General features: G+C 46.3%; 1 protein-coding gene across 2 annotated transcripts in view; it reads left to right on the forward strand.

Moving 5' to 3' along the window:
* Positions 1 to 18,655, forward strand: part of MAPKAP1 (MAPK associated protein 1) — a 231,140-nt gene extending 212,485 nt beyond the window's left edge. For both annotated transcript variants that reach the window (XM_060300435.1, XM_060300436.1), the window contains 2 exons: positions 11,076 to 11,173; positions 17,003 to 18,655. In XM_060300435.1, coding sequence (XP_060156418.1) covers positions 11,076 to 11,173; positions 17,003 to 17,128 — 224 coding nt within the window. In that variant the 3' untranslated portion in view covers positions 17,129 to 18,655. The remainder of the gene's footprint in view (positions 1 to 11,075; positions 11,174 to 17,002) is intronic.
* Positions 18,656 to 18,943: the final 288 nt, after the last annotated feature.

Consider the following 18,943-nt stretch of genomic DNA (forward strand, 5'->3'; position numbering starts at 1 on the left):
GTGGGTTTTCTTACATTCTGTGTAACCTTTCTTCATTTTTCCCTAAGACTTACTAATAAATGAGAAAGAATTTCCTTGTGTTGATTGGAATATTGATATCTGTTAGAGTAGAAAGCATTTCGGGGGTATCATCTTTTTATCCTCCTGGGAGAAGCCTTCTTTTTGCTATTAAATTTTCACTTAATTGTTGACTTGGGCCTTATAGACCCATAATAACAAAACAGTTATGTAGGTATAATGGAAAGTTTACAGACATTTACATTTTCCTAGATTTTAATTACCATTTCCTCAAATTCCTTTTTTTTTTTCTCTTGGTTGTAACATCAGAAGAGATCCGAATTGAGAAGAGGGTAAGGGCAGAGATTGTTTCCTACTGAAGAAATCTGTGTGAAGATTTCTCAGCTGGATAAATGATTGGAAGAATCTGTTTCCCTTACCTCCTGCCAAGCTCCAAACTGTGTTTTCGTAATAAATAAATGGAGTGCTTAGATTTTAAGTTATTCTTGTAGACATGGAAAAAGTAAGCCATTCTTTCATTAAATTCAAAATATGTATTGCTTACAAGACTCCCATAGGCAACTTCCAGGACAGGGTAGCTGTACCCAGATTAGCCCTTCTATCATAAATGACTGGAAAACTGCACAAAATATAAGAAACTGTTTGCAGACATTGAAAAACAGGCAGTACGGGACAGTGAGCCCTGAGAGAAGGGCAGCAAATGAGCTGAGACCTACTATCACTTCAGCTTTCTTCCAGGGTTTCCCAAGGAGAGCATAGCAGTCTCACTGACCTGGGAGACACAGATCAGAGTTGGGGGAACTGAAATTCAGCAACTGAAATTAGCAAAATTAAGTATGGAGAGGAGGGAGCCCTACTGAGAATGAGCTCTAGGAAGATGCCTTTTAATCTTCTGTTGTATACTAAGCTGTGTGTGCCTCCTGTGGGATCTCACAAGTCTGGTCAAAGAACAACTACTGGGGAGCTATAAACTAAAGTTCTGGCCAGAACTCTAGTTCATAGCTCCCCAGTAGTTGAAACATCCAGGACATTTACTAGTAACTCTGGAAAGGCCATATCTTAGGAGCAAGGCTACACTAGCCCTAGATTAAAGACTGCCTTAATTCTTAATAAAGTTTTAAACGGATTCCTGAAAGGATCAAACTGTTCCACATGTAAATTAACTGACTGCCAGAACAAAGCCCAATATTAGCTAAAAGATGATGACAAAATGCAAACATCCCACACTCGAACGTTCATAGTGTCCAACTTTCAATAAAAAATTATGAGACATGGAAAGAAGCAGGAAAAAAATGTGTCCTATAACCAGCAGAAAAATCAGTCAATAGAAGCAGAGTCAGAAATGGCAGGGATGATAGAATTGGCAGATAAGTACTTAAAAATTCATATTGTAAATATGTTCAAAGACTTAATAACTCAAAAAGAAGAGAAATGGAAACTTTAAAAAGAACCAAATGAAAATTCTAGAGCTAAGAAATACAGTACCTGAATCAAAAAATTCACTGATGGGAGCAAATCAGGAAGATTAGGAAAAAAGGTCAGAGGGTTAGTTATCTATTACCACATGACAAATTGTCCCAAAACTCAATGTCTTAAAACAACAATAACATTTATTTTCTTACAGCTTTGTGGGTCAGGAATCCAGCACAACTTAGCTGGGTCCTCTAGCACAGGGTCTCTCACCAGGCTGCAGTCAGACTGTCAGCTGGAGCCAGCAAGTGTTCTGACATATATGTAGTTGGAGTCTCAGGGAAGGTAGAGAAAACTGTTCCAGATTTGATTTAAAATATCAATCCACCAATCTTGGAAGTCTAAAGAAGGCCAAACAGGATAAATACAGAGAAAACCACATCAAGGCACATCATAATCAAATTGCAGAAAACCAATGATAAAGAGAAAACTCTTATGAGCATCCAGAGAAACCAAGATAAGAAGTATTGCTGACTTCTCACCAGAAATAATGAGATCCAGAAGACAATGGAGTCAACCTAGAATTCTATACTTAGTGAAAATATACTTCAGAAATGAAGGTGAAATGAAGACATTTCCAGACATTCCAAAAATAAAAGAATTTGTTGCCATTAAACCTTTACTATAAGAAATATTGAAGGCTGGAGGGGAAAAAAAATACCAGATAGAAACCCAGATCTACCCAAAGAAATCAAGTGTACTCAAAATGTCACCATTAGCAACTATACAGAATGAACAAAGAAAAAGGAAATAAGTGAGACCTCTTTGAGTGGGGATAGACAAACTCTGGCCCATAGGCTAAATCCAGCCCACCACCTATTTTTGTATGGCCTAGGCACTAAGAATAGTTTTTAACATGTGAATATTTGCAATTGATTTGATGATATGGAACATTAACTTTGAACTCCATTTAAGTGAAATGTTATCCACCCCCCCCAAAAAAATATGTCCTTCTCAGAAGTAACCTGTAGTAACCCCAGAAAATACATTTGATGATTATATTTTGAATTTTGTCAGTTAAAAAATGTAGAAATTCTTTTTCTCTTGTTATATAAGTATCTATAAAATATCCTTAATTTTGCCTCTTGGCTCTCTTAGCCTGTCTGGAAAAGTTTGTTTATCTTGGAGAGTGAGAGCAAAAAGACAAGGGAATCTACCATGTGCCAGGCAGTGTCCCAAGTGCTTTATATGCACTACTTAATTCTTTTTTTTTTTTAACATCTTTATTGGGGTATAATTGCTTTACAATGGTGTGTTAGTTTCTGCTTTATAACAAAGTGAATCAGTTATACATATACATATATATGTTCCCATCACTACTTAATTCTTGAAACAACCCTCTGAGGTTTATATTCATTTATTTTAGAAGTCTCAGATTGTTGATTTTTATCCTAGGATTACTTAATCTTAGCAACAACTCTGTGAGACAGATATTATTCCCATTTTATAAATGAGGAAACTGGGGCTCAGAGAAGTTATGTAACTTGCCTAAAGTTATATATAAATGGTAACAGAGGTTTATATTCTTCCCTCTGCCACTGACACAAAGCCAAGTCACTTAAACTTCTGTGCTTTTTGGATGGAAGAGTATCCCTAGCCCCAACTCAGTCTATGAAGTCTTATTCCTCAACCCATTTTAACCCTGCTTCGTTATCTGGTTTCTCTTCCTAAAGGATATTAAGTGCAGAAAAATAGAAGGTGGAAAAAGAATTACAGAACTTAATAATAGAGATAGTAGGAAGTTAAAACTGACGAGAGTTGACCAAAAATGAAACAAAACAAAAACTGTTAAAAATCAGTCCAAGAACTCAAAAAGCACAGTAGTATGGTAATAGGGAACTTACTACTATAATATGGAACTTAATATTTAGTGGTGATATGTAGAGCCTTTTGCAACTCTGAAGAAATCATGATATTCAGTACTTGTAAAGATGGACATGATAGCACGGTATTTATTTTCCTTATACTCTAATACAGGAGGAAATTTTATCATATGGATTTTTTTTAATTTTATTTATTTTTTTAATTTATTTTTGGCTGCGTTGGGTCTTCGTTGCTGTGCGCGGGCTCTCTCCAGTTGCAGTGAGCAGGGGCTACTCTTCGTTGCGGTGCACGGGCTTCTCATTGCCGTGGCTTCTCTCGTTGTGAAGCACGGGCTCTAGGCGTGCGGGCTTCAGTAGTTGTGGCACACAGGCTCAGTAGTTGTGGCTTGCGGGCTCTAGAGCACAGGCTCAGTAGCTGTGGTGCACGGGCTTAGTTGCTCCGTGACATGTGGGATCTTCCTGGACCAGGGCTCGAACCCATGTCCCCTGAATTGGCAGGCGGATTCTTAACCACTGTGCCACCAGGAAAGTCCGATTTAATAGTTTTTACACTTCTCAGTTTTACTTTCTAATATAATAAATATTGATAGATATAGTCCACATGAACAAAAGCTTTTGGAGCTCCTCAGTAATGTTTAAAAGTGTAAGGGGATTCTGAGACCAAGAAGTTTGACAACTGCTGATTTAGGGTCTTGAAAATCATCTAAAAAGCTTGGACTTTATTCTGAAGACAATAGGAAAAGAAACACTGTAGAGTTTTAAGTAGGAGAGTGATATGACCAGATGTGTGTTACAAAAGGATGACTCCTCTCGGTAGATGTTTGGATCTGAAGAAGACATGACCAAAAGTAGGAAAACCAAGAAGAGGCAACAGACGGTCAGGACCTCGGTGAGGGCTATGGTCACAGGATGGGAAGGGATGGAAGATGAATATATGAAAACTATTTAGGGGACCAAATGCTTGGAACTTGGTAAGTAGTGAAGCCTCCAGTTGGGCTAACAGACCTTTAGATTTAAGGGGAAATGTAGAATTCAGTTCTGGATGTGCAACACTGCAGGCCATATGAAGATGGCAGCTGTACTCACTGGTTGGCTCTGAAAGTCTGGAGAAAGGTCCGAGCCAGATATCTGCTTCGGGATCATCAATATCTGGGTAGTAGTTAAAACCTAAGGTGCAAACCTGACAGAGGAGAAATGGAGTTAAAAGAGATGAGGGTCAAGGACAGGACACCGGGGAAGACCATTATTTAAGAGAAAGATAAAGGACAAGAAGGTCACAAAGGACATATAAGAAACAGATTGACTGGAGAAGTCAGTTGAAAAATCAGTTGACTGTGGCTTCCTGGGAAGAGAGGACTTCAGAAGTATCAGATACAGCTGAGAAGCCAAGCAAAATAAAAGCCGAGAAGTATCTACTGGATCTCTCAACATAGAGGTCGTGGTGACCTTAGCAAGAGTGTTTTCAGTAAATTAGAGGAAGGAGGGAAATCACATTGCCATGGGAGTTTTTATAATCAGAGAGCTTTAATTATGTTTATAGGAAGGAGCCAAAGGGGGCGGGGGGAGGGGGTGAATGACACAGGCAAAAGTGTTAAGTGGATCAGACTCTGTCCCTGCTCCAGAGGTCAAAGAGGTCATCACAGTTACTGGGGCCTCTGCCACCATCGGGGTGCTCGAGAAGGAGCACCAGCCTTTGCCAGTTGAATTACATTGAACTGAAGCTCCTACAGGCAGCTGGGAATGCTGCTCGCAGTGGAGACCAGACCCGGAGGGGGTGTTCAGCCCAGAGACCAAAGCATCCCAGGCCATCCATTTCCCACTGCAACGAAGAGTAGCCCCTGCTCGCTGCAACTAGAGAAAGCCTGCGCACAGCAACAAAGACCCAATACAGCCAAAAATAAATAATAAATTAAATAAATAAAAGTTATTTTAAAAAAAGGGAAATCCGATGAGAGCTCTCCACCCACTTCCAAGCCAGAGGAACCAGAAAAGATCAGACCCTGGAAACCCATTTTTTTAGAAGTATCCATGCCTGATGTAAAGGAATTCAGAAGGAATCCAAATACTCAGAGATGTTCTTCATAGGCTTCTCTATAATACTGGCAATTTTATTAGTAACTTAAATGCCCAATGGAAAGATAGTAACATGAACCGTGGCACACACCTACTTGTTGGCAAAAAATACAGCTGTTGAAAAAGATGGTTGTGGAGACTGTGTAGCAACAAGGAAAAGGCTATGCTAAAATGTTAACAACAAAAATTCTCCCCAGATTTTACTATACAATCTGATTACAACTGTGTGAAAACAGACATGTGAGAATGACTAGAAAAGAGACCATGGATGTCATTGTGCCAGGATGTTGGTATTATGGGGGTGGAGTGTGGAAGTTTTTCCTCTGTCCTCTAAATTTCTAGTAATTTTAAAATATATTTTATAATTTTTTAATTGAAAAGGAAAACCAAAAAATTCAAGTTTATTTTTGGCTTTCCTGGCAAGTGGGACACCTGGGGGGTTTTAGACAAAGGTGGGCCTCAGGCTCAGTTTGGAAGTCCCAGCTCTGACCAGTCATTGCCAACCACAGTCGGTGCCCGCAGGTCGTTTAGAAGGGAGCCTCTTTTCAAACAACAATCTCTGTTCCATTTGCAGTGGAAATCTGGGAGCACTTCCTTTAGCAGGAGTGTATGCGCTGCTGGCCCTCTGCCTAAGCTTTCCCATCTTGTGATGATAGCAGCTTTTTCTGAATGGCCACTCCCCTCAATTGACCAGAAGACCCTGTTTTTTCAGCACAGCCTCTGGTTTAAGTTAAAACTCATAATGCAGATGATAAATTACAGCACGAAAGCTCAAAAGTCTCCACTTCTGACACCTGTACTGCTAATTAGTAAAAATACATTTTTACATATCAGACTTCCATTTCAATATTCAGAGGCGATGTATAGTTTCAGTGCCCTGAGCAAATCTGGATATGTGACCGGGGCTTAGATGCCACATTTTATACCCCATTATATTGCATTTTATTCCTACAGCTCTAAAGCAAGTCTGCTCAAAGAAGGCCCAATTAAAAACCAAATCGTCAGAACAGTGAGGATATTATCGTCAAACATCAGTTCCATCACAGTTGTAAGAATGATGGCCACCACCCATTGAGCCCCCGCTGTTTCCAAGTGCCATGTGAGATGCCTGATGGATGCTGTCTCCTCTCGGGCAAACCTTGGCCTCTGGAGGGACAGTGCCTCTGACCGTCCCACCACTAGAACACAGCAGAACTGGATTTCTTCCCAAGTCTCTGACTAGCACTCACACTTTCCCCCTCTGCATCCCAGGCTTTTGTTATGCCTCAATTTCCAAACAGAATTTAACAACCCAGACAAAATAATTTGGACTAATTGCATTATTAGACTTTGTATTTTCTTTTAAATCATACTGATACACAGGCTCACCTCAGAGATATTGCAGGTTTGGTTCCAGACCACCACAGTAAAGCAAGTCACACACATTTTTTGGTTTCCCAATGCATATAAAAGTTATATTTACACTATACTGTAGTCTGTTAAATGTGCAATAACATTATGTCTAAAAAAATAATTTACACACCTTAATTTAAAAACACTTTATTGCTGAAAAATGCTAACCATCATCTGACAGTGCAAGGTTGCCACAAACCTTCAATTTGTAAAAAATGCAGTATCTGCGAACCACAATAAATGAAAGCACCACAAAACAAGGCATGCCTGGATCATTTTTCTCAACTGGCATTTTTACAAAGACAGTTTACCCCTATGGCTTACTCATTCCCTGTGAAAGGTGCTGATGTTCTTTGAGTTTCCAAGGGTAACCTGCCCACCTCTGATTCCCTCTAACACCCCAGGACAGATGCCCCGATGGGCTGCAGCTGAGGAGGACATTTGACGCCCCCCCATCTTCCTCCTTTAACCTGAGGTGAGCCTAGAGGTGCCCGAGGCTGGTAAAGTTTTGATAACAGACTTCTCTCACTTTGTGTTCCTGTTCTGTTCAGCTGGTGTTGAAATGCCAGTGATTCCTTCCCAGACATCTCTGGTGGAAATTTACCACATAGCATAAACCACTCATGTTTATTGATAGATCCATCTCCAGAAAGAGGTCAATTAACTTGTTACACTTTAATATATGGGCTTTGGATTAGGTGAAATTATACAAGTGTGAATTCTGCTTATTAACTCTTATAAAAGAATTCCCAAGTCCTGCCACTGTTACCTTCTCTATAGTTCTCAAGTCAGTCCCTTTCTCAGCATCCTTTTTACTCCTGTCTAGCTCAAAACTGAATATGCTCCTACCTGGATGACTGTGGCAGCTGGTCCCCCTGCCTCCAGGCCCTGGTGAGCCAGGGTGAATGCCCAAAAGCCCAATCTGACCATTCACTGCCCAGCTTACAGTCCACTAGTGGCTCCCTCAGCTGTTGAATCCAGTGTTTCCAGCCCTTTAGTCTGCCCTGTGTCACAGCACCTCCTGCCCGCCCACTGTTCGTGAACCTGCCTGCTCGGAGCCCTGGCTCGGAGGCGTGCTGCCTCTCGCCCCCGTGTGTGTGTCCACGCTCTGTCCTCGCCCTGTCGCATCCTTCTCCACCCCACGTTTACCCAGCTGACCCCCCTTCCTCCTCTAAGACTGCTCAGTCAGGCGTCGGCTTCTCCAGGAAGCTGTGTCTCTAGTGGCCCTCCCGCTACCAGGCCAGCCACCTCCCCTGGGGTCTCCACAGCATCTCCCTGGGATCACCTTCTTCGTCATGCTCATCATACTTGTCTCTCAGTGTTCCTGGTGTTCATTCCTCTGGCCACCCAGCAAAGCAGGGATCCCTGGAGCAAGGGGAAAAGCCTCACAGCAAAAACTCTCGGCGCGCCTTGGCCCCATGCTCCGTGGCTCCAGCACGAGTGACAGCGTGGCTCTGAGTTAACTAGAGCTCTCCCTCCGAAGTCCTCCCACAGAGCAGGAAGGGGCCGTCTGCTGTAGCTGTCCCACCGCACCCGGTTTTTAGCTGTGTGATAGTCTATCTGTGGCTCTGTAATAGTTACAAAAGGGCCGAGCTGTTGAATCCTGATACAGGTTCTCCAGATGGTGTTCTGTCTCCTCTTCCCTCAGTGATGTGAATGCTCTCTCTGGAAAGGACGGATAAGTCAGAGGCTTCAGTGAGATGGTCAGGGCTGGAACTCTTCATCACTCTGACTTGCTTCCCTCTTCCTTGGGGGTCTGGTAAGAGTGCTGGGGACAGGCAGAGGACACACACAGCCTCCTAGCTCAGCACAGTACATGGGGGGGTGTTTGTAGTCACCTGACCCAAATATGCAGCCGTTCCGGACACGCGATGTGGGGTGATTAGTTTGTTTTCGTCCTATGATTGGTGTGCAGATGAACCACAGGCCTCCCCTCTGTGAGCCCGTACCATCCAGGGGATGGTGTGGAGGCTTCCTTCCAGAGGCTCCCGGGCCCCTGCAGACTGCATGTCACATGTGCCATGTGTAGATTTGGCTCTTCCTAAAGAGTGCAGGACAGGTTTTTAATGGTGTCCCAGTTGTTCAGGCGAAACATGCTCTAGTATCTTGAGGTTTGGGTTTTGTTTTGTCAGTGACGAGCGGGAGCAGGTGGTATAGACAGTCCATGAGATCACTTATCAAAGTGGTCAGTGAACCCCGAAGCTTGGGGTCCACAGACCTCCCTAAGACCTTCTGGTCCTTTTTAGCTGCAGGCACTGGTGTCTGTGTCTGTCACGGCCAGGTGTCAGCAGTAAGGCCTCCTGGAGGGGGTGTCTCTGTTTGTCCTTCACAGCCCTGTGACCTTCATAGACGGCTCTGCTTGGTCACAGCATGGCCAACAGAGATCTGCATTGTTCTTCCGCACAGTGAGATCACCATCAAGGCTCTGACATTCTGAGCTGAATCCTGTAAAGATAAAAGAATACACACATACGCTCACGTCCATACATACAGATACATCCATTCATGTGAGATTCACTTCTCAGAAACAAGTAATTTATATATTCACAGAATGATTAGCTTTCAGCTAAAAATTCTAACACTTTAGTACCACGATTTAGAATCAGGCTAAATTTGTCAAATGACGGAAAGCGAGGTTTTTCAGAAATTATTAGCTAATTTTTTCAATATTGAATTTATAGTCAGAAAGTATATCATAATGATGTTTCCAGGATAAAATACCAGCAGCTTAACTTTTCTGGCCACAAACGTACAGCATGTATCAGTTTCTTTTTGAAGATCTGAAGAATTAGCTACTGTAAATAAAGTTTCCAGGAAGATTTCTCTGGGAAAGAGGTGAACTTACAGTAATATGGGTGATATGTTATTAATAACTATGACCAGCCACTGCTTCAATTAAAAGGACAACGGATGAGAAGGGCTAATAGAAAGGATATGCTGAATTGTAATCTCACAAGCACTGAAGTCTGCAGAAAAGACAAGAAGTAGTTGTTTCTGAGGCTGGTAGGAGGAAGCCTCTGGGTAAGAGACGTCACCAGCTGCTCCTTGGTCTGGGAATGTTTACCGAGCTCTGACTACACGTCTCTCTGGAGCAGTGCTCCTTTGGTTGCCAGTAATGGAAACCAACTTCAAAATAGCTTAAGGAGAAAGAGGACTTTCTTGGAGGTCCACAGGGGTCTCCCAGAACCCAAGGACAGCATGAGCTGATGGGCCAGGGAGAGCGTCACATGGGAGTGAGGACGGCGGGCACCTATGTCTCCACTTAGAGGAGGGAATCTGATTGGCATGTTTGGCCCAAAGGACAGGCACAGGGGGTGCGGACACGACTGCACGTGGCGTGATACGGTAAGCAGGTTTCTTTGACGGGCCGAGCACTGTGGGAGGCCACGTGAGAAACGTGCCTAGGAATGTATCCCACGGAGGTGCCAGTTGAGCTAAAGTACCCAGCATTGGCTGACCTTTTGGAGACAGGATAATGAGAGGGGACATCCCAAGCGTGGGCAGGTGGGTATGTGCAATGCCCTGGGCTGGCATGTGGCATCTGAGAGTGGTGAAGTGAGGTGAGGCTAGACCAGGAAGCAGTTCCAGAAATGACAAGGTTGCCCTGAAGGTGGTAGGAAAGGGTTACAAAAGCATTTGGGTCTGGGGGTGGTTTGTGTGTTCAGGGGGTCAGACCCCCTGAGTCAGTCTGCTCTGTGACGTGCCAGCTTTCCATGGCAGCCTTTAGAGCAGCCTCTCCACGCCCCCCACCGCCCCCAGTCCACCCGTCCTTCCAGGGTGGAAGTGACCGGAGGCCTTGGGCCTTGGGCCTTGGGAGCAGCCTCCACGCGGGATCACATGACCAGGACTCCCCCTCCCAGCAGCAGCCAGGCTACGGAGAACCTGGTAATAGCGTTACCATCGGCCTTCCTCCTTCCTGTTGCTCATTTATTTGACTTTAAGCACAGTTCTTTTTAGAGAAATAATTTGGAGTTAATTGGCCTTCTGCCTTAAAAAATACCACCTTTTCCATGCGACTATTATGTAGAAATAGTTCTGTAGAGCTTTCCTAATCTGGCGTCCCCGGAACACCCTTCAGAGTGGAATGGGACATAACTAGCCGTTTGATCTGTTGTTTACTGCCTGCTCTCTCCCCACCTGTGATGAGAAGGTGAACGACTCCTGGGAAGAGTTGCAGCCCTGCAGCCTCCACTTGCTCTCGCTGGAACTGAAATGACAAGGGGAGAGGAGAATACGGGGGCCTCCCCCAAGGTAACCCGCCAGAGCTCCCTCAACCCTGCCTTTTCTCTCTCCCTCTAGGTCACGCGATATTTAAACTCACGTATCTAAGCAATCACGACTATAAACACCTCTACTTTGAATCTGACGCTGCTACCGTCAATGAAATCGTGCTCAAGGTGAGTGTTCCTTCTTGGCCCAGACCCGGCGTATGCAGGACCGGCTCCCCCCCAGCACTGCACGAGGCTCCCGGGCCGGTTTTGCAGGGTCACCGCACTGCCTACGGGCCACCCGGCTGGTGAGCACGCAGGCCTGGGCCACACCGCAGGTCAGCTGCTCTGCACCTGCTTCAGCCAGCCAGGACCCCCTTCAGCTTCCTCCCAGTCCCCCGATGAGCCTCCTTCTTCATGCGTTTATTCATTCTTTCTACGTACCATTCATTTCCCTCCAACCCCACTCAGGAGCTCCTTGAGGTTCCTGGAACAGACTCTGAGGAAATTATGGTTACTGTTTGAAGACACCTTAAAGTAATCACGGTAATTAACCTGTTCTAAACATCCCGACTTGATGCTAGAGCTGTCTGTTACCATATCTCAGTAGTGCTCACGGAGCACCTTCTGTGTGCCAGGCTAGTACTCAGGATACTGCAGTGACAGACCCAGTCCCTGCCCTCAGCGAGCTTGTCCTCTTTCAGAGGAAAGAGACATTAAGAAAATTACAGAGAGGGACTTCCCTGGTGGCACAGTGGTTAAGAATCCACCCGCCAATGCAGGGGACACGGGTTTGAGCCCTGGTCCAGGGAGATCCCACGTGCTGCAGAACAACTCAGCCTGTGCACCACAACTACTGAGCCTGCGCTCTAGAGCCCACGAGCCACAACTACTGAGCCTGTGTGCCACAGCTACTGAAGCCCACGTGCCTAGAGCCCGTGCTCCGCAACAAGAGAAGCCACTGCAATGAGAAGCCCATGCACCACAATGAAGAGTAGCCCCTGCTTGCTGCAACTAGAGAGAAAGCCTGCACACAGCAACAAAGACCCAACACAGCCAATAAATAAATATTTTTAAAAAGACTGTTAAATAAGTCACAAGGTGCCCCATCGGTGTGTAAAGAGTAAACTGACTTGGTACAGGGGGTAGGGAGGCAGGGAGAGCTGAGCCCTGAAGGATGGATGGAAAAGTACACATTTTACCAGGTGAGGAGAGAGAAAAGGCATTTCACAGAGAGAGCAGCCTGTAGTGGAGCAGAGAAGCAGGGCGAGTGCGGTGTGGCTGGGAGGTTGCACCCAAGCCTGTGTGTCTGGAGCAGAGAGGTTGCAGGGGCCAAGCCACACAGAATCTTGCAAAGTGGGGTCGGACTGAGAAAAGCTCCTGTGGGGTCTCATTGGTTCAGGAAATATGGGTCAGGGCCCGAGATTCTGTGTCTCTAAGAAGCTCTCAGGTGCTGCAGAGGATGCCATCTGTGTACCACACTCTGAGTAGCCCTGGTCTAGTGATTTGCAGACTCTTCCAAACTGAGAATCCTTTCTCCAAGCCAAATCTTACGTAGAATGACCAGATAAAGAAAACAGAACTGCTTTGGCAGAACAGAGCTTAAAGCCAGAGGGGGCTCCTCCACCCCTGGTTGTGTGTGACTCTGACCAGTCACATCACCTCCCTGGGCCTCAGTTTCTCCTCCTGTAAAATAGGGATCATGGTACCTACCCTGCCCTACCCCACCATAAGGCTAATATTAGCTGCTAGAGCAAATATTAAATGGTACGGGGAAGCTACCTAAGTGATTATTCGTTCTCTTCTTAAGAATAGATGTCATCAAGTAATAGTAATAAAAGTACTAAGATACACTGAGGGGTCACAAAGTGCAGGACCTGGGCCAGGCACTTTACCTGTCCTGTCTCAAGGAACCTTCACACCTCTGTGAGGTCATTCCCATTTTCTAGATGAAAACTGAGGCTCAGGAAAAAAGTAACTTAGCCAGGGTTGTGACAGGCAGAACCAGAACTTGACCCCGGTTTGGCAGATTCCAGAACTTGTGCTCCTAACCTCCCAGGTGTGCATAGACTTAAGGAGCTGAACAGGAGATTTCAATGAAATGGAATTGTTTCACAGAAACGTTTTGAGGCAAAGTCCTCATGGCTTCAAAAGATTTTCAAAAGTAGTAGATAAGAATTAAAAGAATAAAGCTGCTAGGAGGACAGTTTAGAGCCAAGACAGAGTAGCATGACCAGTTGGATGGAAAGCAGAGGGTTCATAGACCACCCCGGATCGGAGCCCCTTGGAACAGGCAGGGGACAGTGCCCACCTGGAGTGCCTGAAGGCAGCGAGCTAAGAGTTACCGGCCAGCGCATCCCCCGACGACCCAGGAAGCGTGTGCCGCACTCCGGGGCCAGGTGGAGAAATATTCCATTACCCCGTCAGGGCTGGCCTTTTTTTTTTTTATTTATTTTATTTTTGGCTGCATTGGGTCTTCGTTGCTGCCTGCGGGCTTTCTCTAGTTGCAGTGAGCGAGGGCTACTCTTCGTTGCAGTGTGTGAGCTTCTCATTGCGGTGGCTTCTCTTGCTGCAGAGCACAGGCTCTAGGCTTGCGGGCTTCAGTAGTTGTGACACACGGGTTCAGTAGTTGTGGCGCACAAGCTTGCTCCACAGCATGTGGCATCTCCCCGGACCAGGGCTTGAACCCATGTCCCCTGCATTGGCAGGCAGATTCTTAACCACTGTGCCACCAGGGAAGTCCTGGCCTTTTTTTTTGTAGCCAGCATTAAAATATTCAAGGACTTTACTAGAAGGATTCTAGTAAAATTATAATCCTGTGTTTGACATCAAAATAATTTTCACAACAGCAGATTGATGACAGAAACACAGGTTTATGACTTCACTGCAAGACTGTGGAAGAACAAGTGCAGAGAAATCATTTTCCAGGACCAAATGCTCCCTCGAAGCAGATGCTTTTCTGCAAAATCCCCAAGGCCTATCGCCTTTCCTAAAATGTCTGTTTTCATATGAAAATGCTTGTAGAAATATTACATCATGCACAAGACTCCAGGAGAAGTCCCAGCCTGATTTATTTAGAGAGCTAATGATCGCGATCCTGATGGAAGATTAAACTTCACGTCTCTGATCTCTGATTTTTAAAGCAGTTTAAATACTTAGCCCAATTTGCCATTCCCAATGTCTTCGTGGGGCTTTGCACCAACACCAAGTGACTGAGGCCCCACTTGGTAGAAATGTTGCCATCAGAGGTTCTTCTCATGTCGGTCTTAGACGCAAGTAATACATCTGGTGGTTCTAGAATTGAGGAGTTTCACATAAAATAAGAGCTTTAGACTGAAACTTTAGACGAGCCACAGCTTGGGCTCTGACCAGTGTCTGCAACTGAAAGGAGGAAATAAGGACCAGAGGCTAATGTCAAAGAAACTATTATAAGCAGGCAACTCTCCAAGTTATTTTTAGCTCGTTGTGTTTTTCCCCATAGGACCCATTTATTGGTCACCGACTGTATACAAGACATTTTATGTACATTATCTCATTTCATCTTTGCAACTGCCCTGCCCAGTGTAGACATTATTATCCCCACTTTATAGACGAGGAAAAAGAGGCCCAAGGCCACAGAGCACATACAGGTGAAGCCTCATCTTGAACCAAGCTGAGGAGTCCCAGACTTGCCCTGCCCCTTCCCACCCGAGATGGGATTGAGCTAAGCCCTGCGTGGCCCCTAATTCTGCAGGCTTCGAGGTGAATCTCAGAGGAATCATTGGTCTCTTCAAATTGGGTTCTTCTCGTGATCGAGTGATGGAGGCTGTGACTTTATTGACCATGAAAACTCCCTATATTTTTATGCCTTAAGCTGTAAAATGCACTGAAAGTGAGACACTCTATAGTGCATAAAACTGTGCAAGTCTTAAGCCACAGCATATTAACCAGCTAATGCAGACCAAAGAGCGTTTTTATCTTTTGACTATTACATTAATCTTCCATTAAAATTATCTATGTGATTATCACAAAGCACTGAAGATAATAAATTTAGGAAATAGTTGGCCTGTTGAGGATCATTTTAAAATGCTTTTGTCAAGTTACATGTGCCAAAGATACACTGAAAACAGTAGATTGGTTGAGTGTGCAAACAGTCGAACCCAAAGATTGCTCTTATTAAGAATGATAAACCTCTTCTTTCCATGCATTGTCTCTAGTGTCCCAAATCGTCACCTGGCCCTGCAGGCCTCATGATTTATTGCTCTCAGCTGGTAACTTGGCGAGGCAGTGGGCCGAGCGCGTCAAGCCTTCTGTACTCACACGCCAGCCTTTAACGCCTGCTGCCGGCGACTATCAGAGCAGAAAGTCTGGAGGGGACACCGTGGCAGAGCCCCAGCCCCACGCGAGGCGAGGCATCCGCACCGCCTCCCCGGAGCACCTCGGTTCTTTCTCGGTCCGCAGAGGCCTCTCCCGCTCCGGGCACGGGACACGTGGCCCTCAGAGTACAATCAACAGAGGGGGCAGCTCGTTTCTCTAGCCAGGAATATTCAGGGTTCTAGTCATAACGTTGAGATATTTGAGGTTGAAGAGAAACAGTGTTTGTTCTCAGAAAGGCCCAGCCAGAGGGCAGCTGGGGCAGTGGAAGGAGCCGAGTCTTAGGAGGTGAGGGGGTGGGGGCCTCTGAGGAGGCCCGGGGCCTGGAGAGCTGGTCCAGGTCCTGGCGCTTACTCTTTCTAGCTTTGTGACCTCGAGTAAATGACGTTATCATTTCTGTGCCTCAGTTTTCTCCTCTGTACAATGGGGATAACAATGGCAGCCGTCTCCTAAGGCTGTTGTGAGGGTTAAATGACTCAATCCTTGAAAAGCACTCCGAACGCTGCTGCTGCTGCCACCGCCACCACCACCCAGCCAGGGGCTCATCCTCGCACCAGGTGCAGGTCTTATCACGGCACTGCTGCCCTTCCCCGGCTCCTCCCTGCCTCACCTTGACTGATCCCTAAGCTTCTGCAGTTCATGGACACCCCCTTGCTGTGTTCCACGGCTGTGCCTTGATGCGTGCTGATTCTCCCCACCCCTTGTACACCTCAAACTCCTATTTGTCTCTCAAAACCCATCTCATTCATCCCCTCCACAAGCCTTCCCTGCCCCACATGTCCCCGATAGTTACTCTCCCCATTCCTTTCTGCTCCTTGTGTATCTGTTGTCACACTTGTTCTGTTGGACACTCACTAGGCCGTGAGGTCCTTGGGACAGGGACCAAGTCTTAATTTTCCCTCTGCCCCTTGAACCAAACATGGGGTGAGGCTCAGATAAGGCAGGTACTCAGTGCCAAAGGTGATGGTGACAGTGACCATCCAGCATGGGGGGGAAATCTGAAAATACCCCAAGAGAAGCAGGTGGGAGCAGCAACGTGGAGACCTGGGAGGCAGCTGGCTGTGCATCCTGCACAGTTTCCACGGCATCTCTCCCGGCTTTGACCCTGACCTCTCGGTGATCCGGGCAGCTTGGTCCTCTTCTCTGAGCCTCACTTCCCTTTTTTATCAAATGAGCCGTAGCTAGTGGGGTGCTTGTGAGCATTAAAATACCCCAGTTGGAACCTCTGTACCTGCTGGTGGGAGGCTGAACACAGAGCCTTGTTTTGGTTTGGTTTTCATCCCTGTGACGTCCTTGTCTTTCAGACAAGGGAAGAGGGGGCTCAGAGGAGTTATGTGCGAGCCCAGGGCTACACGGCAGGCTGGGGGCAGAACCAGGAAGCCCAGTATACAGGCTTCTTCTGGGAGGGACCACGGGCTCTGGAATCAGAAAAGCTCCACCACTGGCTGAAAGGCCTGTACCAGCCTCGTGTCTTCTCCAGGCGTGTTTTCCCATTGTGCAGTGGGCTCCGGTCACAGCCTGCGGGGTTGCCGTGATGACTGGACGCCATGCACAGGGGGACACTGGGCCCGGAGGGCGGCCAGCCCAGGGCAGGGCCCTTCCCTTGCTCATCCCAGGCGAGCAGAGTGGCTGACAAGTGACGGGCTATGTTGTCTTGCTTTCTAGGTTAACTACATCCTGGAATCACGAGCAAGCACTGCCCGGGCTGACTATTTTGCTCAAAAACAAAGAAAACTGAACAGACGTACAAGCTTCAGCTTCCAGAAGGAAAAGAAATCAGGGCAACAATGACACCGGCCTCCAGCTTCAATCTGTTGCCATAGCTCAGAGCCTGCCTGCCAGGGCCAGGTGTCCCTAGAGCCCACCCTGTGTCCTGCAGTCCTCGGGGAGGCCAGCCCTTGGCTCACGAGGACAGGGCTGGTGGGCTCTTGGGGAAGGGGGGGCACCCCCCTAGAACAGAGCTGGGGACGTTGCCACGGGGCCAAACCCTGAGTGGTAATGGCTTTGATTAGCAGTGCCCGGGGCCGGACGACACCGAGAGGAGCCACAAGCTGCGCAGCCATCTTCGCTGCCTGGCGGCCCCGCCCGGAGATGTACACAGCCGTGCCCAGGCCCGGAGATGTACACAGCCGTGCCCAGACGCGTCCTTGCAACTTGATCAAATTCTCAAAGCAAACGAAGAACAAAAATGTACGGTTCTTTTTTTTTTTTCTTCCTTTTAATAAACTCTTTATCATGGTTGGTATGATGGACCATTCTTTGGGGCAGAGGATTGATTATGTTATTCTCTTTAAAATCTGTTCCCATATTGAACAGGCAGATTGGAAAAGCTATGGCTCGATTTTTCATAAGAAATGTTTAGGATTTAGTCAATAGTTTTAACTATGCCATTTGTTTAAATGAGTGCATTGCTTTGAGGATAGTATCTTACTAAAGTTAGGAAGGGGACCGAGTGATGTGTGTCCAAGGCTGCGCCATTTTCCCCTTCAGAAGCCTCCTCTCCTCGGCTCATCCCAGCACCTCTGATTTCAGGAAGGCAGGACTGCGTGTAAAGCTCGGGGCTCGGAGAAGTGGGGGTCACACTGAGCTCCCAGCCAGAAGTGGTCTCTTCTGTTTCCTAAATAACAAGTCTAAGTTTCAGCTGACAGTTGGACCCGCATGTGGATTTTTTCTGGACTCAGAAGAGTCTCTGCTGTGCTGTCTCAGAGGGGCCTCGGCTCCGTTTCTCCTCTCCTCACAGTGCCTGCCCCCTGGTCTGAGCAGGAAGGAAGTGCTGCTTTCACTGCATCAGAGACTGCGGGGCGGGAGGAGCTGCTGCCAGGGGTCCAGCTCCCAGGGGGTGGGGGGCAAGGAATCAGGTATCTGCTGACACCACCCCTCTGGCCACACCTGATGCCTCTGTGGTCCTCGCCAGCCTCTCCAGGGTCCCTCCCAGGGTGACGTCCTTTCGCACTGGCCCTGGCCAAGATGGTGGACTGAGGTTTCATTGAGGACCTGCATTTCAAAGTTTTTTAAATCATTGTACAGGAAGCGACGTGGCTGAAACAGCCTCTCACAGTTGAGGGTCCATTTGCACAGAGGCACCTAATGAATTCCTCTTTCATTCTGATCTTTGTCCAGCCAACAGAAGCACCCTTTTCTAATGTCTTCCATTCCTATCCACCCCAGAAACAAAAGACATATTATTTGTAGCTTGCTATCTGTATTTGAATTTTTAGCAATTTTATATTTAGATATCTTTGAAAAATGTAAATGACTAATTTGGTCATTAAATCTTGTGACATATTCAATATTAAAATAAAAATCATAAACACCTTCTTTTACGTATTTCTTTGAATTCTTGAAGCCTTGCACACATACTGCTGAGGGCGGTGACCGCCATGAATCACCCTGGGCAGTGACGTTTGCTAGCAGTTGATGTGGTGCCAGGCAGCTCTCAAATGTACTGTGGGCCTCCTTTAATACTGAGCAAGACAGGATGACCCTCTTCACTCAAGGGTGACATTGAAATCATCACCTCCTTCAATTACAAAATCAACACCATTCTCATGTCGTGAAATACAGCACATGTGCAATTTACATGAAACACACACTTGAAGGAATAAT

This window comes from Globicephala melas, chromosome 6, assembly GCF_963455315.2.
Source record: "Globicephala melas chromosome 6, mGloMel1.2, whole genome shotgun sequence".
Classification (NCBI taxonomy): Eukaryota; Metazoa; Chordata; class Mammalia; order Artiodactyla; family Delphinidae; genus Globicephala; species Globicephala melas.